Source organism: Balaenoptera physalus (assembly GCF_965194825.1).
Source record: "Balaenoptera physalus genome assembly, chromosome: 10".
In the NCBI taxonomy this organism is placed as follows: Eukaryota; Metazoa; Chordata; class Mammalia; order Artiodactyla; family Balaenopteridae; genus Balaenoptera; species Balaenoptera physalus.
The window spans coordinates 99874444-99897666 of record NC_138889.1 but is presented as its reverse complement, the minus strand read 5'-3'; the positions used below and the strand labels follow the sequence as shown (position 1 = coordinate 99897666).

The window sequence follows — 23223 nt, the reverse complement described above, 5'->3', positions numbered from 1 at the left end:
AGATCATTGATTTTTCTAGTAAGAATTGCTGAAAATTCTATTCCTAGAAGATTTTCAGAGTTAAGCTTCCAGAATTATGACAGACAGATTGAGAGTACATTTTGCATTCATACTTAATTATACATTAATCTTGGTGAATTTAAAAATATCCTATTAAACTGATTCCTGCAGCTGCTTTAGAGTTCTCTACCACATTTCAGTTGAACACCTTACAGCTCCTTTTCACTGTTTTTTTTCAGGTGCTGAAGTGGAATTTTACTACTCCGCGGGATGAATACATTGAGCAACTAAAAACTCAGATGTCTAGCTGTGTGGCTAAATGGTTACAAGATGAGATGTTTCACTCAGACTTTCAGCATCACAACAAAGCCCTTGCTGTCATGGTTGATGTAAGTTTGCAGCAAAATAAATATGCATGAATCTCAGGCATGAAAATACTGAGCCCTGTGAAATAATCAGAAGTTTGCATGAATTGAGAAGGAACTGGAATACACCATGTTCTCTGTTTTTAGAGCTTTCTTATTATGTGATAGAATAAATGACTATATGTCTATAATTTGGGGTGTTAAATGGAGGCTTAAAAATCTATCATTTTCTTTTTGCACTGCAGTAAAATTTGAGAGTTACTTGCCTAATAGAACTTAAATTTTTATACAGTCTAATTTGTGAGGGTTTTGTATTGTTTTGTTTCAAGCACTTGGAGAGTGAAAAAGAGGGTGTCATTGGTTGCCTGGATCTTATCTTAAAGTGGCTTACCCTGCGGTTTTTTGACACCAATACAAGCGTCCTAATGAAAGCCCTAGAATATTTAAAATTGCTCTTCACCCTGCTGAGTGAGAAGGAGTATCATCTTACTGAGAATGAAGCATCTTCCTTCATCCCCTATCTCATCCTCAAGGTAATGTGTTGTTCTCACTTTGGAAGATTACTCAAGTTCCCAGCTACTTCAGTTCCTGTACTTTTATTCCCTCTCCCCTCTTCATTTATTGTATGATGATGATACCTTCCACCGCTCATTTTATTCTTTCAAGGTGTAGTGACACACAAGGGGGTACCTTTGCTACTCAGAAAATGCCTCACTTAATCATTATTTTCCATGTTGACTAGGTCGGAGAACCAAAGGATGTCATTCGTAAAGATGTCCGTGCCATCCTGAACCGGATGTGCCTTGTCTACCCAGCCAGCAAGATGTTCCCCTTCATCATGGAAGGAACCAAATCCAAAAACTCTAAGCAGAGAGCAGGTAAAGCAACAATTTAAATTGAGCCCTACGTCTGCAACAGTGACCTCTAAAAGAAATAATTTATAGATGAACCAGGAAATTTCTTGATTCTAACCTTCTGGTTTGGACTGTGAGAGTGATGAGTTGCACACTGGTGGAGCCACAGTATCAGGTGATACAGGCACCGCTCAGTACCACCCTGGTGACAAAATCAAGTGCACAGGGGCCATCTGACTCACAGGCATCTCTTTCTTCTAGGAGCCCTTGCTATAACACCATTGTTTCATTGTGTATTTTATAGAAGGCAGTAAACAAGGAAGAATTCAAGGCAGAGCCAGAATAAGACTTTAGACCTTCATGTATGCCAGGGAAAATGTATCTAGTAAAGATAGGTCTGTCTCTATGCCAAATCTCTGTTGAGTCTCCTTAATCTAGCCTTTCTCTCCCCAGAGTGCCTAGAAGAACTAGGGTGTCTGGTCGAGTCCTATGGCATGAATGTTTGCCAACCAACCCCAGGAAAAGCCTTAAAGGAGATAGCGATTCACATAGGAGACCGCGACAACGCTGTGCGCAATGCTGCCCTCAACACCATCGTCACAGTGTACAATGTACACGGGGATCAGGTGTTCAAACTGATTGGAACTGTGAGTGACTTTTCTCTAAACATTTTCAGCATGTTGTGAATTGCAAGATCACTTAGGTGTCAAGTTTCATGCCATCTCAACTCTTAAGTTTTTACCACTTTTTGTTAAAACTCAACCTATCGATATGTCCTAGAATCCATATAAACCTTTGAGGGTGTCTCTGATTACTGTAGGACGTTTAGGCTGTGTTTTACTGGAAATTAGATTTTCTTTTCTGAGCATTCCCCTCATAACAATTTGCTTTAGATGAAAACTATTTTTGAATCAAGAAATCTGAGCTAGTCTGGGATTTAAATTCTGCCTGGCAATCTCCTCAGTAATTTTTAGTGCATTTATTTTCTAGTGAACAAGTACTCACTTGTGTATAATGTGGATTCTGGTATCTGTCAGATCAAAAGGGTCTTGAGCTGCAGCTATGAGCCAGACTCTCCAAACATAGAAGGTTCTGCTTTTGACTCCTTACTTCCTCTGAGCCAATCACTACTATGGCTGGGCCTGTTCTTCACTCCAGTTACCTCTTAGTAGCACATGTATTTACCCTGTGCTTATATATTTTTACTTGTATTAATCTCATTAAATCCTCACTACAAGGCCAGTGAAGGAAATAAAGCAGATGGGAATTTTACAGATGACCAAAAGTGAAGCTTCTTGCCCATAGTGACACAGCTAGTTAGTGGTAACACCAAAAAATGAGGAAACTTCATTTAATTCTTGACCTTTTTATTTGTAGTTATTCATAGCCTTTCCTCTTCTGTTCTTTCCTTCTTTCATGTGTTCTCTTATATAGCAAATTAGGTTTCAGCAATAGTTGACTTTAAAATGATGTAGTGTTTTGAAAGGAAACTTACCCTAATGTACGAGGTTCTGTTTGCTTTGACATGAAAATGGATATTAATTCTTGGGTCTTCCAATTAGGTTTTTAATTCTCTTCATATTCTAGTAGAGGGGTGTGCTAATAAGTTAAATTTGGCCTCTTTTGACAGCTTTCTGAAAAGGATATGAGCATGCTTGAGGAGAGGATTAAGCGGTCAGCAAAGAGGCCTTCTGCTGCACCAGTAAAACAGGTGGAAGAGAAACCTCAGCGCACACAGAGCATAAGCTCCAATACCAACATGCTACGCAAGGGACCAGCTGAGGACATGTCTTCCAGACTCAAGTATGTGGATGGAGATAGTTGTCTGAGAGCATCTCTGTGGACTTTGCCTTGTGTGCTCAGAGCTTATCCTGTAACATAATCTTGAGTTCTTGTAGCCATTATCATGCATGACACAGTGTCTGGGTAAATGTCTTGTAACCAAATGTTAAATCCTTCAGTCTTCATTGTCTTTGTCTCAAAACCACTTCTAAATAGTCTTGTGCCTTCTTTCACTGCTTTTCCGTGGACAGAATTATGTATCGCACTTATAGGATGTAAGTACTGCCTGCTAATTTCTCATTAGCAGGGCTCTTATATCTTTCTAACTTCTGACTTGGATTCATCCCCTCTGGAGGGTATTGGTGTAGACTTTATAACCAGGTAGAGGGTGTCCAAGTATCCCATGAATCAAGCCTTCCCTGAAAGTCCACTGGCCAGCAGAAGTGTCAACTCAATGTCATGTGGCTAAAATATGGGCTCACCTTCTTCCTTGTGTTATGTTTGGTCGTGCACAGGTTCCTATTCATCAGATAAGGCTGAGTAAAATGCATGCAACCCAAAATTGGCTTAGGGACTCAAAAAACTGCCTTCTAAGCAAGATAGCACTATTTTGGATCATATCATGAGTATAATTTTAACCAATTTGAATTTGGAGACTGTGAATATCTATTGCTTGGATGTAATGCTGGCCCTGACCTGAGAGTGAATATTCCTAAAAAGAGGTGATTGACTGTCCCTCAAGTATAAAATTTACTGAACACTGCATGGGACGATGCTTATAATTAGAAAAACATAAACACTGGTTAAATTGGTAGAAAAGAACCAGGCAGTCTAGATAGATATTTCTTAAATTTTTGCCCAGAAGTAGTGAGCTTTGAGTCAATATAAATATTCTTTATTATTTACTGCCCCAACTGGAATAGCATACAAGGTTTGTTGGCTTTAGTGAACTAGAGAGAATACTTACAACTTGGCAGTACTGTAAGTACAAGTCAGTCTTCTCTCTTAGGGTACTCATGAACCAGTGTTGTTGCCCATTGAAGGCACTTGCTTAGACTCAAGGACTTAAATCATTCAGGGGGGCTGAAACCAGAAGTTGAACATCTGTCTTGCAGCTTTGGGGCAGCTGGCAGTGCTACTCTTGCCCTTTGGTTAAGAAGTCTCTTTTAGTTCAGGAGCCTCCTTTTGCTTCCCTTAGCCAAGCCCGAAGCATGAGTGGGCATCCTGAGGCAGCCCAGATGGTTCGCCGAGAATTCCAGCTGGATCTAGATGAGATTGAGAATGACAATGGTACAGTCCGATGTGAAATGCCAGAACTTGTTCAGCACAAACTAGATGACATCTTTGAACCAGTCCTTATTCCTGAACCCAAGTAAGTTAACCCATTTCATTTAAGTATATGCTGTTCATGATCATCAGAGTGTATATGTTGAAAAGAGTTCTCTGTGCAATTAGAACTTTTTAGAACAGATTACTATCTAACTAATAGCGGTTCTTTACTAAAACCTGGATCTAGTGGGGAATTGCATAATTCCAACTCATTGGGATACCTTATAATAAAGATTGAATATTTTCCTTTGCTCCGCTCTCTAGGATCCGGGCTGTTTCTCCACACTTTGATGATATGCACAGTAATACAGCATCCACAATCAATTTCATTATCTCCCAAGTAGCCAGTGGTGACATCAACACAAGCATCCAAGCTCTGACACAGGTAATGGGGGTATTACCCATGACAGTAATTCCACTGGTGGCTATAAGGCTGTAATAGTGATGGTTGCACACTGGTTACAGTATTAAGGGAGGCAGGCAGTGTTCAGTACCTCCCTGATGAAAAAAGTGCACAGGGACCACTGCCAGGCATCACTTGCCTCACAGGATAGAGCTGTGATAGAGCCTTGCTTTTTACAGTTGCATTCTTTCACCAGAGGCTGAAAAACAGCAATTGGTAGGAATCAACTCTCATGGAACTTGCTTAGATTTTTGGTGGGCAGAGACAAACAAATAAAATATCAGATAATAGTAACTATTGTGTAAATATAACTCAAATGGGGTGATGGGAGAGAGGGAACTAAGTACTAGTTACTTAGATTGGTGGTTGGGGTTCAAGCAAAGGACAGCTAGTACAAAAACTCTAGGGTAGGAATGACCTTGGTGTGGTCCAGGAAACAGTCCAGGCCCATGTGCCTGGAACGTAGTGGGCAAGAGAGAGAATGGTACAGAATGAGATTTGAGAGGTGGATAGAGACCAGATCATGTGGTGTTTTAAAAGCCCTGAGGGAGGTTTTGGATTTTAAGTGTGATGGGAAGCCATTAGAGAATTTTGAGGAAAAAGAAGCTGCATGTTTTTAAAAAACCTTTCTCTTCTTCCTCTGCTTCCCTTCCCTAACAGTCTAGTCATAAAGCCAGGAGGAGGGTAAAACAAGGTAGGCACCTACCTTGTGGCAAGGGGGTGGGAGTAGAGAGCCACAGTGGCCCAGTGTGAGGGTCTTCAAGCCCAAACGTTGTGAGGAGGCTGTCATTCAGGAGGGGTGACACACAGCCGGGATCAGAGCCAAAGTAGGACGAGGAAGATGTCCGTGGGGGGGAGCCAGTGTGGCATGTAGGACCCCAGGCAGGGTGAGGAGGACATCCATGTGTGCTGGAGGGGAGCAGGGTGGCATGCGGCTGGCTCAGAATAGGGAGTCAGAGCCAAAGCAGAAGATGTGGGCCTGGGGAACAGCTGGTGGCAGAGGTGGGAGATTGGTTACAAACAAAGGGATTGGTCAAATAAATAAATATAATAAGGAAAATGGGAGCCAAGTTTCTTACTGTCAGAGAAGGGTGATACAAATATGGAAGGACAAGAAAATAGAAACTCTGGTGTTGGACCGGAATTAGATGTGTCAGTATGAACTCGTGGTTTTCAATACACAGATGTAGAAATAAATACCAATGTAAATGTATGTGCGTATGTATATATGCGGCATATAAATGTATGTTACAGATGATATGCATATATTCCCTAACTCTTTCCACTGAGAGAACCTGAGAACAGCAACACACCAACAGCAATGCGCACCCCCAGATCTTGTCTCCTAAATACCACTTTCCTCTAAAAGGAATAACAGCTCCTTAAGAAGTGGCAGATTCCAGAGCTGAATCAGGGAAAGTACTGGATGATTCTGGAGTATCTTGTGCTAGACAGCAAGGATAGTCTCAGAGAATTGTAGGGACGTGTTAGAAGGACACACAAGGCCAACTAGAACAGACTCCCTGTTGGAAGAGAGCACAGTTTGAACATCAAAATAAATAATAATAGTAATGAGTTATAACCCCATAAACAATACAATTTGTAAATGTATTGAATTTAATAAAATAGGAAACCACAAGTCCATGTACATATAAGCTAATTAAAAATTTGAAGAGAAATGGAATATTTACATAGTTTCATAATACCTCTCCACAAAATACAAAGGACTAATATATTAAAAGTACCCCCAAAATACAAAATACCAAGAATAATTTGACAGTAGAGAAGCCTAGCAGATACCACCTTGAGTGATCGAAGTAAACATCATCAATCATATGACAAAATGAAATAATGTACCACCTGATAGGATCCAGTGGGAATTCTGCATTACTTCGCTGAGATTCCTGATGTCATCTATTCATGAGAAAACATCAGACAAGTGCAAATTGAGGGACATTTTCAAAATCTCAAGTTGAAGAAAGTCAAGGAAAGACTGAAGGAACTGGTCTAGAGTGCATGATTCTAGACAGGCCTTTCGCTATAAAGAACATAATTGGGGCAACTGGAGAAAATGGGATAGAGCCTGAGGATTAGGTGGTAGTAACATCAGTATTCCTGATTTTGATCCTTGTGTCATGATTATGAAAGAACATGTCTTGTTAAGAAGAAATATATGATGGGACTTCCCAGGTGGTCTAGCGGGTAAGACTCTACGCTCCCAATGCAGGGGGCCCAGATTCGATCCCTGATCTGGGAACTAGATTCCACATGCATGCCACAGCTAAGTTCGCATGCTGCAACTAAGAAGCCCGCATGCCACAACTAAGAAGTGCACATGCTGCAACTAAAGATCCCACGTGACACAACTAAGACCCGGCGCAGCCAAAATAAATAAATGAATAAATTTTTTTTTTTTAAAAAGGAAGAAATATATGCTGAAGTATCAAGAGAGTCATGGAGCATCAGACTGACAACTTGCAAATGATTCAGGATTTTAAAAAGTTCTTTTACTATACTTCCAACGTTTCTATAATGTTTGAACTTATTTTAATTGGGGAAAAAGTCACTTCTGGCCACTCCATAGAGACCAGATTATAGGCAGGGCAAGAGTGGATTCTGGGAGGCCTGTTAGACTGTTAGGAAGCTATGGTCAAAATTCATATGAAAGATATGTGCACTAGGACGATCATTGTGGAGAGGAAGAAAAGTGAATGGTTTCAGGGTATCTTTCAGAGGTAGAGTCCACAGGACTTGGTGATAGATTGGATATGAAATGTAAGGGAGGAGAGGAATCAATAGTAACTCCTTGCAGTTTGGCTTGAGCAACTGGGTGGATGGTGGTGCTGTGTATGGAGACGGGGAAGAATGGAGGAAGAGCAGGCTTGAGAGATTGGAAATCAAGAGATATGTCTTTGCTGTGTTAGGTCTGAACGGAAGGGCAGAACCGGAATCCCAGCACAAGGTTTTTGATGTTGCTTGACAAATAGTCTCCTGTTAACGCTTTCGCTGTTGGAAGAAAACAAATGGCGGGGAGTCTGGAAAATAGTGACTTGAATGCATGCATCCCTGTTACCTTTCTCTATCAACTTCAGTCCAAACCCATTTGCCTTTTCTGAGCAGGAGGAGCTGGTGGGTCTGGTGGGTAGTATCTGAAGTGTCTAAGCAAATCTCAAGCCCTATCTGGTACAAGTACAAAACATTTTCCCATATGGGCCTAAGGAAAACCTGAGGTTCAATAGTGCAGAGCCCAGAGAAGAGGATCAAAACACCAGAAATCCTGGAGAGAGATCTCTCCTCATCTGTGGAGATGGGTAGGTGCCCTAGAGGGCAGCGGTGGCTCATGTGAGTGCTAATAGGAGTAGCTGGTGTTCTCCCTTTGCCCCTAAGGAGCTACAGGGAGCTGAACAAAAAGGCTGAATTCACTCTCTGAGCCTGGCAGTCTCTGACTTTTGTACCTTTAGAGACCAAAGAGCAGAAATGCCGGCTCTTGGTACTTTGCCAAACGACTGACAGCTTGCCAGTTGGCATACCACAAGCCTACAAGGGCAGAAATGCTCTGTCTCCCATTTATTGCCATTGTTGAGGGTTTCCAAAAGGTAGACCCAAGACTGAATCTTGAATATGTAAAGAGTAATAACATGCCTTAAGGCACCCAGTAACTGGGAAGAAGAATAAAACAAAATAACCAGAACAGCAATGTCCTGGCAAAATGAAATTGCTAAAGGAGACAAGATGACCACAATGGGGAAGGGCATGGGGTGCAGAAAGATTCTTCCAAGCAAAAAAACCATGGTTTTAGAGTTTTAAAAAATTGAGTAGATGGACTGAAGGAGATAATGATCACTACAGAAACGAAATTAGTGACCTGAATGACAAGAGCGACAAGATCATTCAGTGCGCAAAGGACTCTCTTTTAAACAAATGATGGTGGGAAAAATGTTTATCCACATGCAAAAGAATGAAGATAGAGTCATACCATATACAAAACTTAACTCAAAATGGATCAAAAACATAAGAGCTAAAACTATAAAACTCTTAGAAGAAAACATAGGGGAAGACCTTCATATAGTGATTTTGGCAGTGATTTCTTAGATATGACACCAGGCAACTAAAGAAAAAATAATTAAATTGAATTTCATCAAAGTTAAAACATTGTATGCATCAAAGGACACTATCACAAGAATGAAAAGGCAACCTATAGAATGAGAGAAGATATTTGCCAATCATATATCTGAGAAAGGATTAATATCTAGAATATATAAGAACTCCTATAACTCAATGACAAAAAAAACAAAACCCAGTTCAAAAATTGGCAAAGTACATGAATAGACATTTCTCTAAAGAAGATACACAAATAGCCAATAAACAAGTAAAAAGATGCTCACCATCATTAGTCATTAGGGAAATATAGATCAAAACCACAATGAGATACCAACCACTTCACACCCATTAGGATTTTTTTTTTTTTTTTTAAATGGGAAATAGCAAGTGTTTGTCAGGATGTGGAGAAACTGTAATCTGTGTGTATTGCTGGTGGGAACATAAAGTAGTGTAACCATTGTGGAAAATAGTTCAGCGGTTTCTCAAAAAGTTAAACATAGAATTACAATAAGATCCCCAGATCCCCTCTTAGAAAGCAGGGATTTAAACAAATACTTGTGCACCAATGTTCACAGCAGCAGTATTCACAATAGCCGAAAGGTGGAAACAATCCAAATGTCCATCAACAGATGAACAGATAAACAAAATGTGATGTGTATATAAATTTATATATACACAATGGAATATTATTCAGTCATAAAGAAGAATGAAATTCTGACACATGCAACAACATGGATGAACCTTGAAAGCTAAATTATGCTAAATAAAATTAATCAGGCACCAAGGGACAAACATTATATGATTCCACTTATTTGAGGTACCTAGAATAGCCAAATACAGAAACTAGAATAGAGTTTACCAAGGGCAGGAGGGTTGATAGAGAGTTATTATTTAATGGGTACAGATTCTGTTTGGGATAATGACAAAGTTCTGGAAATAGGGATGATGGTTATACAACATTGTGAATATACTTAATGTCATTGGATTGTATACTTAAAAGTGGTTAAAATGGTAAATTTTAGTTATATATATTTTACCATAATAAAAAAAATAAAACCCTGAGCAACAAAAAATTAAAGTACCTAGGAGTAATCAAGCAGTGTATAATATGTAAGACCTTGACAGAGAAAATTTTTAAGTTTTGTTGAATGACATAATTTTGTTGCGTTTCCAAATAAATAGAAATATACTATGTTCTCAAGATTCAGGATTATAAAAATGCCAGCTTCTCCTCAAATAATATCTGTAAATTCAATGCCATTCCAATCAAAATCTTAACAGTTTTTTTTCTGCAGTTGAGAAGCTGATTCTAAAATTTATATGGGAAATCAAAGGACCTAAGAATAGCAAAGACAGTTTTATTTTAAGACAATTTTTTAAAATAAAAACACAATGGAGAGGATTTACATCACTGGGTATCAACAGTGATTATAGAGCCACTGTAATTAAGTAAGTGTAGTCCTGGCCCAGGGAAAAGCAGACAGACCATTGGGATGGAACAGAGAGCCCAGAAATAGACTCACATCTAAAGGAGACTTAGAGCAGAGGAGTCATTAAAAATCTCTTAACAAATGCAAAAAGTAAAAGATATACTGACCAAATTCTTTGCTGATAACCCAACAAAATTTTTAGTAAATGATATTAATATCACAAAAATATTGGCTACTTGGAAAGTATGAAACATCCTCCTAACTAACTCTTTCATCAAAAAAAAAAAAAATCAAAACTCTTAGCAGTGAAGGAAAGCATTTCACTCTACAGCTATACTCTGAAGCTACTGAACTCAGAAAAATATATTGCATGAAATGCATTTATTATTGAAGAAAGGCTAAAATAAAGGAACTTAGTACTTATACTTAGAAATTTAAAAAATAAAAAATAGGGCTTCCCTGGTGGCGCAGTGGTTGAGAGTCTGCCTGCCAATGCAGGGGACACGGGTTCGAGCCCTGGTCTGGGAAGATCCCACATGCCGCGGAGCAACTAGGCCCGTGAGCCACAATTACTGAGCCTGCGTGTCTGGAGCCTGTGCTCCGCAACAAGAGAGGCCGCGATAGTGAGAGGCCTGCGCACCGCGATGAAGAGTGGCCCCCACTTGCCGCAACTAGAGAAGGCCCTAGCACAGAAACGAAGACCCAACATAGCAATCACTCAATCAATCAATAAATCAATAAATCTTTAAAAAAAAAAAAAAATCAAAAGAAATTTGAGAGTAGGTAATAATAAAGCTAAAATTCATGAAATAGATTTTAAAGATAATAAATCTAAAAGCAGGTTCTTGTTAAAAAAAAATTAAAATTAAAAATCCTGTACTAGCCTGATTAGAGAGCAAAAATGTAAGTATCAGGGATGAAGAAGGAACCAACCATAGATGTGGAAGAGATTTTTTTTTTTTAGATAAGATAACACACATGTAACCCTGTAGAAACTTGAAACAACTGATCCCCCTCCCAAATTTTTTGAAATAACCAAGGAATTTAGGGAGACCATTAAAAAATAAGGAAGGAAACCCAGAACCTAAAAAGAAAAGACAAATTGGATCATTTAAAAATTTGAAGATTTTAATCTGGAGAAATTTACCATATACTGTCAATAAATGAGTGTTATATTGTGGAATGTATTTGCATATGACCATATTGACCGATAAAGGATTAATAGCGACAGTAAACAGAACTCTTATGAACTCTTGAGAAAAAGAGAACCTAATAGAAAAAAAACTAATTCAAGGATATGAATAGGCAAATCACAGAAGATATCCAAATGGCCAGTAAACACATGAAAAGATGTTCAGCACCTCCCCCGCCACAGAAACGCAAATTAAAGTAACAATAGATGATCACTTATTTTATTTATTTATTTGTTTGTTTGTTTATTATTATTTTTTTGGCCGCACTGTGCGGCATGCAGGATCTTAGTTCCCCAAACAGGGATCAAACCCTCGCCCCCTGCATTGGGAGCGTGGAGTCTTAAGCACTGGACCACCAGGGAATTCCCAAGATAATCACTTTTAAACCATCAGAGTGACAGAAAGTAAAATGAGTAATAAAACATACAGCTGATAGAGACGCTGAAAAAACAGTACTCTCATACATTAAACGTAGAAATGTGAATTACATGTTAGTGCCTTTTTAAAGAAAGCAATATAATAATATATATTATACCGTAATTTAAAATGTTTCATCCTTCAGCCTAAAAAGTTAAACTCTTGGTGCACTTTTTTTTTTTTTTTTTTTTAACTTATTTGGCGGTGCCAGGTCTTAGTTGCAGCATGCGGGGATCTTTGTTGCCGCGTGCAGAATCTTTGTTGCAGCTCGCGGGATCTTTAGTTGCGGCATGCGGGCTCTTAGTTGCTGCGTGCGGGAATCTAGTTCCCTCACCAGGGGCCGAACCCAGACCCCCTGCATTGGGAGCGTGGAGTCTTAACCACTGGACCACCAGGGAAGTCCCATGGCACACTTTTTTTTTTAGAAATTAAAACACAAGTACCTTGGGATATATATACACAAAGATGTTTATTGTAATATTATTTATAGTGGACAAAATATCCAAACTAGAAAGATGTTGAAACAGTCAGAATGATTAAGTTTTGGTATGTGCACATGTGGACTATTATGCAGCCTTTAAAAATAGAACCGTTTTGGGCTTCCCTGGTAGTGCAGTGGTTGAGAATCTGCCTGCCAGTGCAGGGGACACAGGTTCGTACCCTGGTCTGGGATGATCCCACATGCCACGGAGCAGCTGGGCCTGTGAGCCACAATTACTGAGCCTGCACGTCTGGAGCCTGTGCTCGGCAACAAGAGAGGCCGCGATCGTGAGAGGCCCGCGCACCGTGATGAAGAGTGGCCCCCGCTTGCCGCAACTAGAGAAAGCCCTCGCACAGAAACGAAGACCCAACACAGCCATAAATAAATAGATAAATAAATAAAGCATGACACAAATTAAGCAATGTGAATACCATTAAGCTTTCATCATCATTTGAAAAAAAAAAAAATAGAACTGTTTCTGTTGACTTTAGGGATTTTCATAATTTTCTCTTAGGAAGGCTAGATGCAGAGTAGTGTATGTACTATAAATATTCTTATGGAATAAACAGTGCCCTAAACCTTGACCCTATCTATGTGTGCATGTGTGGTTATAAATGATTCTGTGAACATGAAAGAATATATATCAGGTTGTTGATGTTAATTACCTTGGAAAAAGAGTAAGCCCCCCTCCAAAAAAATATATATTTGTTTTTATTTTGTCCATGTTGAAACAGAATTGTTAAACAGTTCCAGTTATATAAAATTGTATGTGCTTATGGGTATACATGCATAAAGAAATGAAAGTAGGACCACTGGCTTCCTCAACACCAGAGGGCACTATTCACATTGCAGTCTGTATAAATGGTGAGCCCTGGAGTTGTGCAGTATAGCAGCCCTGCATGAAAGGATGGTCATGAAGATTATTGGCATGATTGTCTCAGGGTATAATTTATGTAATCATAAAAATAAAGATCTTTTTACAGTAGTGAATAGGAAATACATGTTTTTCCCATAGTAAATAACATTTTACCATTAGTGACAACCAGTCTACTGAACCAAAAAGAACCTGGATCCAGTTGTGGGAAACCTGAGTTTTGAGTTTGAACTAAGTAGCCTGATCTTACTGAGCCTCAATTTTCTCATATGGTAAATGAAGATCTTACTCTCAGTCCTGTCTACCTTTTAGAGCTGTTGGAATGATCAAATGAGATAACGGGTATAAAAACACTCTCTTTAATAAATTAGCATTTAAACATAAGGATTATTATTCCTTAAACTAGATGGTGAGCCTCTTAGGAGCTGCAGTTAATTCACCTAATAGTCTTGCTCTGTAAATATTTGTTGAATGATTGAGTCCCTAAGGACTAGTTATTTATATGTAAGGTGACTGGGTTTTTTCAAGCTAAGATATTAGAAGTGCTTTGCTAATAAATATTACAGAGACTTACAGTATCTTCCTGCTACTTAGAAGTATGAAGCTTGGAAAATACATCTTGGATTTTTGTTATCAGATCGATGAGGTCCTGAGACAGGAAGACAAAGCAGAAGCCATGTCTGGCCATATTGATCAGTTTCTGATAGCCACGTTCATGCAGCTGAGACTCATCTACAACACACATATGGCAGATGAGAAATTGGAGAAGGATGAAATCATCAAGTTGTATAGCTGTATCATCGGCAACATGATTTCGGTAAGGACACCTCTGCAGATCATGAGCTTCCCTTCAGTCTCTCATCCCACCCAGATTCTCAGGCCTGAGTTGGTTCAGATGTTCCAGTGAAACATGTGAAACATATGTCATTTGTGGAATTTTACATGTAAGCCATTGGCTACTTCCAGTAGATGTTGGGCAACACTCCAGCTTACCTTATTGTTAGGATACTTACAGACTACCTGAAATTCTGCTTCCTGCCAGTTTCTTCATCAGTCATGGTTGGGCCTTAGCTGGCTTTTCACAGATGACTGCTCACATTAAAAATAGTTTTATAACAGGAAGGAAGCACACCAATTAATTTTGGCTATTCTTGGCAGTTTGGGAGAGTGTAGTGATTTTTATTTTTTCCTAATACTCTGAATTTTTATAAATACAATATAATCATTTATTAGAATATGCCACCCATGTTTATCTTCCTTGATCTGTATATTGAGTTTCATGCCTCTCTAACGCAATTATGATTGGATAGCTGTTTCAGATAGAAAGCCTCGCCCGAGAGGCCTCCACTGGAGTTTTGAAAGACCTGATGCATGGCCTCATCACCTTAATGCTGGATTCTCGAATTGAAGATCTGGAGGAAGGGCAACAGGTGATCCGCTCTGTGAACCTCTTGGTGGTGAAAGTTCTGGAGAAGTCAGACCAGACCAACATCCTGAGGTATATCTGTACTCTGAGCATTAGAGCCTGGAACAGCCTCTTTTGTCTACCCATAGAAACCAGGAGGCACTTAGATCAGTTGTAAGCTTAGGTTTGCCTGATAAGTTGATTTATTACTCTTCTCTTCCTCAAGAGAAGGTATTCCAACCTGAGACAGCAGTTAAAGCTAGTTAACAACTCAGTAAACTAGCCAGTATTATATGAGTTTTCTAGAATAGGACTGTGGAGTTTGTCAGTTACCTTCTCTTCTGTGTACATTTCGTGTACATTTCTTTCTTTCTTAGCTACCAGTGACAATAAAAAATAGTGACAAGCTTTACCATTTACCAAGTGGTAACTTAAAAAGCTTAAATGATGTTTATTTTCTTAATGACTGAGTGTCAAGTAATCAAAGACAATTCCTAATCCATGAGCTCTCAATTTCTCAGATGGATGAAGAATTCTTACACTTGGCTTTCTTTTTTTTTTTTAATTTTATTGTATTTATTTTTTATACAGCAAGTTCTTATTAGTTATCTGTTTTATACATATTAGTGTATATATGTCAATCCCAATCTCCCAATTCATCCCACCACCACCACCCTCTTGCCACTTCCCCCCCTTGGTGTCCATACGTTTGTTCTCTACATCTGTGTCTCAATTTCTGCCCTGCAAACTGGTTCATCTGTACCATTTTTCTAGATTCCACATATATGTGTTAATATTGATAATGGCTTTTCTCTTTCTGACTTACTTCACTCTGTATGACAGTCTCTAGGTCCATCCACGTCTCTACAAATGATCCAATTTCATTCCTTTTTAATGGCTGAGTAATATTCCATTGTATGTATGTACCACATCTTCTTTATCCATTCATCTGTCAATGGGCATTTAAGTTGCTTCCATGATCTGGCTATTGTAAATTACACTTGGATTTCAATTACTGATTTTAATTAGAATGCAGGTTTGAAACTTATTAATGTTGTTGTGTTGGGTTTGTTTTCTAGCGCCCTACTTGTTTTGCTCCAAGACAGCCTGCTAGCAACAGCCAGTTCTCCCAAATTCTCAGAGCTTGTTATGAAGGTGAAGTTGAAATAATTTGATCTCTTTCTTTCAAAGTGTGGGGAAAGAGGAGTTGGAACTAACTCAAATCAGTCAAGGCACACCTGAAAAATATAGTTGCTCTCCATTTTTCCCTTCCTCCAATTTATACCCCTAGTTCAGGCCTAAAAAATTCCTGGCCTCAAACGGTGAAAAGGAAGAGCTATTTTGTAAATATCTCACCAGTTCTCCTAGAATCAAAAGGCAAGAAGTTTGATGAGACAAATTTCATTTCTTTTGGGGGAAAAGATATGTATAGATTTATAATGTTTTGGTCTATTTTTAGAAGAGCAAATGAACACATCTGTAACATTATAATACTGTTATTATACTGTAATAGTGTAAGATATTTTGTTTTTTCAGGTTAGATTTGATTAGGTAATATGAACTACTCTACTCTCGGGTACCAAACAAACCCAAGACAGAACTTCCACATTTTCTCATCATTTAGGGCCCCATCTCTAGGGAGTGGGAAGGAGGAATGGAGATGGTCAGGTAGATGGCTCGTCACATGTTAGCCAGTGACATGGTTGAAGTAAATAAAACTGTTCGTGTTTAGCAGCTGAACTTGAAAGGTGAGGTGCCACATTCATATCCCTGACCATCTTTTAGAAGTGATCCCAGAGCTTAGGGGAAATGAATGGTGACAGAGATTATTCTCATTCTTCAGTGACTCCTTCTAACTTTTGTTTCTTTTTTCAATAGTGTCTCTGGAGAATGGTTCGACTACTGCCTGATACCATCAACAGCATTAATCTGGACAGAATTCTTCTGGATATACACATTTTCATGAAGGTCTTCCCCAAAGAGAAACTAAAGCAATGCAAAAGTGAATTTCCCATAAGGACCCTAAAAACGCTGCTGCACACTTTATGCAAATTAAAAGGGCCCAAGGTGAGTGAGAACAGCAGCCATTCCCAAGGGAGCTTGAGAGAACCTCACGGATGTGGCATCGCTGCCATTGAATGTGCACGTTTCTTCCTCAGATTCTAGACCACCTAACAATGATTGACAACAAGAATGAGTCAGAGTTGGAGGCCCACCTCTGCCGGATGATGAAGCACAGTATGGACCAGACCGGGAGCAAGTCTGATAAGGAAACAGAAAAGGGAGCATCTCGAATTGTGAGTGTCCTGACTTGAAAGACTGAGGGATGTGATCTTGTCAAAGGGATAAGCCACCGGAGCCTTTCTTTCTCAGGGCCTAAGATGAAGGCTCAGGGATTGGTCCAATCACCTTGACGTTTTCAAATATAAACTATAACCTTGGGCTTTTTGTTCCTAAGAAAGGTTTCTTTGTCTGTGCCTAAGGCACTGGTCCCTAGATAAATCCACTGTGAGCTCTAATTAGGGAGGGACTTTCCTTATCAAGTTTAATTGAAAACCTGAGATTGTTAATGTTTCTGCTGCAGCTCCTGCAGCACTGGTGCTTCTCTTATTTGCAGGAACATACCTGGAAGGTCTGGATTTGAGATATTTTCAGTTTTATCCAACCACTGGTTCCTAATTAATAACTCAGGTCTAACCAATCATTCCTTCTTGTGTCTTTAGGATGAAAAATCATCAAAGGCCAAAGTGAATGATTTCTTAGCTGAGATTTTTAAGAAGATTGGCTCTAAAGAGAACACTAAAGAGGTGAGAGAGAAAGGGTTGAGAGGGAAAGGGATCTGCTTTATGGAAGAGTCACTAACAGCCATCCCCACCTCTTCCTTTTTCTTGTTAACCAGGGCCTAGCAGAGTTATATGAATATAAGAAGAAATATTCAGATGCTGACATTGAACCATTTCTGAAAAATTCCTCACAGTTCTTCCAGAGCTATGTTGAGAGAGGCCTTCGGGTGATTGAGATGGAGAGGGAGGGCAAAGGCCGTATTCCCATTTCAACAGGTATGGTTTCCTCTGGTAGCTTCAGGAATAAGCTCAAAATAGCTCCCAGCGTCAGCAACTGGAGGTTTTTGATGGGTTTACATTTATATCCGTGCACCTCAGTACTTAATGGTCACCAGTGATGCAGAGAGTAGTCAACTCTCAGTCACCTGCCTCGACCCATCGTCAGTGTTTGGCAACAGCAACATTCTCTACCCTTCAAACAGTTTCTCCCCTGGGCTCCCAGTCCTCCGTGCTCTCTTGCTTTCCTCCTTCTCGCTGCTATTCCCCCTTGGCCTCTCTGACAGATTCTTCCTCTCCCTGAACTCTTAATGTTGACATCCCCCTGGATTCTGTCCATGATTCTCTCTTCTTTCTTACTCTCATCCCCTTAACTAATCCATCTACTCTCATCACTTTAAATACCATTTCTATGCCAGCAAAGCCCGATTTTGTCCAATGTCCAGCTCAGACCTCCTTCCTGATCTCTGCTGATAGATCGTGCGTGACATCTCGCGGGGTTTCTGGTATAGTAGACATCATAAACTCAGCGTGTCAAAGACCAAGCTCCTGATAATCCCCCAAAACCTGCTCCATTTGCATTCTTCTCCATCTCACTGGATGGCAACTTTGTCCTTCTAGTTTGCTCAGACCCCCAGCTTTTGAGTATTCTCTTTTTCTCTGTCAGGAAATCCTTTTGGCTCTACCTACAAAACATACACAGAATCCACCCACACTTCTCATCTCCTTCACTGCCACTGCCCTGGTCTGAACAGCATCTTCTCTTACATGGATTACAGCACTCTCCTACACCGTCTCCCCGCTGCCACTCTCGCCCCCCTGTAGTCATTTCCACACATAGCGTCAAGACAGCGCTCCTCAAACATTTTCCAAAGGCTCTCCCTTTCACTCAGTGGAGCAAAAAGCCTTACAGGAAAGGCCTGTGAGGTCTGACATGATATGGTCCCCTGATACCTCTAGAACTGCCTCTCTCCTACTCTCTCTGACTTCTGTTCCACTTCAGCCTCAGCAGCCCCCTTGCTGTTCCTGGAAGGCACCAGGCGTACACCTTCTTAGGGCCTTTGCACTGGTGGTTTCTTGCATGTAGATTGCTCTTCTCCACGAGTCTTTGTTTCCTCCACATCTTTGTCACTGCCTCAGTGAGGCTTCATTTAAAATTTGCAACCTACCCCTCACCCCCCCATAGTACATAACCTCCTCTAACACACCATGTAACATAATGTTTATTAGATTAATTGTGTGATGTCCGTCTGTGCTAGAATTTAAAATCCACAAGGGTGGGAATTCCATGGCGGTCCAGTGGTTAGGACTCTGTGCTCTCGCTGCTGAGGGCCTGGGTTCAATCCCTGGTCGAGGAACTAAGATCCTACAAGCTGCGTGGCAAATCCATCAGTCAATCCACAAGGGTAAAGATTTTTGTCCGTTTTGTTGCCTGGCATGTGGTGGGCACTCAGTAGGTATTTTGTTTAATATGTGAGTGAATGCTTATCCCGATATTAAGCTGAAATATTACTGTCCCCCCAGTGAAAACGCCTATACTGGTGAGTTACTGCTCAAGGATCTAGGGACAAAAGGAAGATATAAGCGGTATCAGTTACAAAAAATAGCTGTCAAGAGCCTTAAACCAAAAAAAAGACCCAACTGCTAAAGTTCCCTCATCATATAGAGTACAGCCCTCACATTTGTCCTGCATTTAGTTCTTTCTGAGTTCGGTGAAGCTCACCTACTTTTACATTCTAAAATTTGTTTGCCTGTGAAACTGTTCCTTTGTGGTTTTCAGATTCTAGTCATGTTCTCTCTCACCATGTATCTTTCTAGGCTGCAGCGTCAATTGTATTCTCTTAAATTGTTTCTTTCTGTTGTTGTTGTTTTTTCTTTGTTTTTTAATATTTTTTTAAACATTTATTTATTTATTTATTTGGCTGTGCCCGGTCTTAATTGCGGCACGCAGGATCTTCGATGCCGTGTGCAGGATCTTCGTTGCAGCATGTGAGATCTTTAGTTTCGGCATGCATGTGGGATCTAGTTCCCTGACCAGGGATCAAACCCAGACCCCCTGCATTTGGAGTGCGGAGTCTTAGCCACTGGACCACCAGGGAAGTCCCTTTGTTGTTTGTTTGTTTTTCCAATAGTTGTTCTTGTTTTTAACACCTTAAATTACCCCTCTCCGAGACCTGGAGTCTGTTTCTTTTTTTTTTTGGAGTCTCTTTCTTGAAGCACAGCAAGCAGTGTCCAGTAGCCATATGTGGACATCCCATGGTTGAGCTGATCAGGGTAGAGCCTCCGTTTCTCATTTCCAGAGTCCTTTCTTGTGATGTTCAACATTTGCAACACAAGCATGTAACCCCACTGGTAACTGAATGCCTTAAAGTGTTCAGTCTTCTCTTATTGCTGCCTTTTGCATTAGTCTTCATTTTTCACCCTCCTCTCAGAGTGTTCTCATCTGTACATTAAAAGATTCCTTTTTCCCTAGAGTAACCTCTTTTACTTGTCAGTTTACCGTTTTTCTTCCCAGTACTTTATCTTTTGACTAATTTAATGCCTTTTCATTGATGTCAAACTGGATATTTTAAATGCCTGCATTTTTTGATTGTTCCTTCTCAGAAATTTAGAACTGTGATGGATTTTGGTTTGGTTTGGTTTTGGTCTTCCCCTCTACTGCCAGAATATTAATTTCGGATGCTCCAGTTCCTACCGCTCCTTTGTTGGACACCGCAGTTTACCCCTCTTCCTTATGAATAGACAGTAGCCTTGAGCTCCTTGCTGTCCTCCCCAGTTTGAATAAGAGCTTTGCCCTGTGTATCACCTGGTCCAAACCTAGTCTAATTCTTGCAAACATTTAAAGTCCTTAGGGGGACTTCCCTGGTGGCACAGTGGTTAAGAATCCGCCTGCCAGCGCAGGGGACACGGGTTCGATCCCTGGTCCGGGAAGATCCCACATGCCGCGGAACAACTAAGCCCATGTGCCACGACTACTGAGCCTGTGCTCTAGAGCCCGCGAGCCACAACTACTGAAGCCTGCGCACCGCAACTACTGAGCCCGCATGCTGCAACTACTGAAGCCTGCATGCCTAGAGCCTGTGCTCTGCAACAAGAGAAGCCACCGCAATGAGAAGCGCGGGCATCGCAACGAAGAGCAGCCCCCGCTCGCCATAACTAGAGAAAGCCCGCGTGCAGCAACGAAGACCCAACACAGCCCAAAAAAATAAAGATGAAATAGCAATAATTCTTCAAAAAAAAAAGTAAAATAAAATAAAGTCCTTAGGTTCTTCACTTGGGCACTTACCATATACTCAGGAGTAGCTTAGGCTCTTTGGATTGCCCAGGTCAGCTGTGGGATTATAAGAATACAACCCCTGCATAGCTCAGGATGTAGATGGATGGCCCAACTTAACATTCAGTGCCCTCCTCTATCAGTTCTGGAAGTTCTCATTAAGCGTATCTTGTATATTTCAGAGCACCCTTTATCACCAGCTCCAGGTAGATTCTTGTGGATTTTTTTAGTCTTCAAGTACAGTGGTGATATTCAAGGCCCAAATTGTTCCCTTTGGTGGGAGGTTAATGAGGGCAGTCAGGGTGGGGGGGTGTATATCTGAATATTCCTTCTACATTTCCTACTTAGGCATCTCCCCCCAGATGGAAGTGACATGTGTGCCCACTCCCACAAGCACAGTGTCCTCCATAGGTAACACAAATGGAGAAGAGGTGGGACCATCTGTCTATCTGGAGAGGCTAAAAATCCTGCGACAGCGATGTGGTCTGGACAATACAAAGGTACTGCTCCTCTCCTTCTGTGTGGGGCAGGGAGGGCGATGACCAGGTCAGGGACAGGCTGGCCGGAGAAGCAGTGTCCCAGCCTCAGTGAATGTTGCTCCAGAGCCACATCCTGACCTGATTGGACAATGTTTCTTCTTCTTTCAACAGCAAGATGACCGACCTCCGCTGACCTCTTTGCTTTCCAAACCAGCAGTTCCTACCGTTGCCTCTTCCACAGACATGCTGCACAGCAAACTCTCTCAGCTCCGGGAGTCACGGGAGCAGCACCAGCATTCAGACCTGGATTCCAACCAGACTCACTCTTCAGGAACCATGACTACATCCTCCTCCTCCACAGCTAACATTGATGACTTGAAAAAAAGACTGGAGAGAATAAAGAGCAGTCGCAAGTGAAGCCGCCCCACTCCCCTGGCACCCTGCAGCTTTAGTTTACTAAACTAGGAGTCCTCATAGTTAAAGTGGCCTTGGCAGGCCCAGTGTACACAAACTGGTTGTATGTATCATACCGTGGAGCTGGGGGAGGAGTCGTGGCACACGTCTTTGCACATCCTCCACTTCTCTCTGCCAGCCCCCTGCCTCTCTAGAAGACTGTCTGTGTCTTAGTTTAGTGTACAGACCTGTAAACAGCTGCCCTGCTCTCAGCTCAGACTAGTTTCCATCTCCTTTTTCTTTTATTTTTAATTGCTCATTTGTAAAGTTGTCCTAATCTTTCCTAGCTTTTAACTATTAGAAACGCTTTACTAGTTTTCCTTTGAGTTTGTGAGCTCTTCTCCTTGTAGCCCTGAAGGGTCACTGTATTCTGTATGAATGCATGGCATGATACAACTAATTTAAGAGTCTTTTATAAATAAAGTTTGCATTAACTATAACTGTGTCCCAGGATGCTCCGTATCTGGGAGTGTTGGGCAGCTCTCCATCACCTGTTCTTGGGACCAGCTGGGTATTCAGCCAGTTAGAGAAAGGTTCATAATTGCTGCTTAAGGAGCGCTACCTTTACTTGGCTCACAGACTTGGTCCTTTCACTCCTTCGGAATAAGAGGCACTCACCTCTCCTGCCTTCTGCATGCAACTCCTAGGGGAGCAGAGAAATCTCATTCTTCCCTGTTTTGAGATTTTGGTCACGACTTCCATCCCATCATCAAACAATCACCATGGTTCCAAGGAGCTCTTAGGCTCCCTACTACTTCTGCTGCCCAAGTACATATGACATTGTGCCCAGGGATTAGCTGGGCTACAGTGGCTGTCACACCACAATTAGATTTGGGGTCATCTCACTAAAGGAGTACAGAGAGCATAGGGGCTTCCTGACTGGTTAGCAGAGTCTCTGAATCTAGACTAACAGTTCCTTCACACTCCTCAGTTCAGTAAAGACTAGAAATAAACAGGATTCACATCTGCAATAACATTCCACAAGACCTCCTTCCACAGTCAGAAAACATTAAGTCCAAAGGAACTTTTCTACACCACCTTTTACTGAACTGGTGTTAAAGAAATGAAAGGTTGATGGAAAATGAGTCCTGTATTGATTCTAGTCATGATTTTCAGATGGCTCCTGTGCTGCCTGAAATAATAAACTTGCCTCTCTCCCTTATAATGCACACAGGAAGTAGGCCTTCACTGAAGGGAAGATAGAGGAGTTGGTTGCTGTGGAGAAGGAACACATTTAGAAAGAATGGCTGTGCTTGGGTCTGGAATTAGCACAGCTAATTTGAAAAACCAAAGTCCAGCAGTCTTGTGAGAACGTGCGCCCTTG

The 23223-nt window shown here is 40.8% G+C and overlaps 1 protein-coding gene across 4 annotated transcripts in view; it reads left to right on the top strand.

Moving 5' to 3' along the window:
- Positions 1–22339, top strand: part of CKAP5 (cytoskeleton associated protein 5) — a 105158-nt gene extending 82819 nt beyond the window's left edge. For 3 of the 4 annotated variants that reach the window (XM_082410657.1, XM_082410658.1, XM_082410660.1), the window contains 16 exons: positions 240–389; positions 695–898; positions 1108–1243; positions 1673–1866; positions 2850–3022; positions 4200–4373; positions 4595–4715; positions 13867–14046; positions 14540–14727; positions 15714–15789; positions 16513–16701; positions 16794–16931; positions 17358–17441; positions 17534–17693; positions 21316–21467; positions 21618–22339. In XM_082410657.1, coding sequence (XP_082266783.1) covers positions 240–389; positions 695–898; positions 1108–1243; positions 1673–1866; positions 2850–3022; positions 4200–4373; positions 4595–4715; positions 13867–14046; positions 14540–14727; positions 15714–15789; positions 16513–16701; positions 16794–16931; positions 17358–17441; positions 17534–17693; positions 21316–21467; positions 21618–21863 — 2565 coding nt within the window. In that variant the 3' untranslated portion in view covers positions 21864–22339. Of the gene's footprint in view, positions 1–239; positions 390–694; positions 899–1107; positions 1244–1672; positions 1867–2849; positions 3023–4199; positions 4374–4594; positions 4716–13866; positions 14047–14539; positions 14728–15713; positions 15790–16512; positions 16702–16793; positions 16932–17357; positions 17442–17533; positions 17694–20538; positions 20935–21315; positions 21468–21617 lie in introns of those variants that run through there. The other variant, XM_082410659.1, reaches the window with a different exon arrangement.
- The last annotated feature ends 884 nt before the right edge of the window (positions 22340–23223 follow it).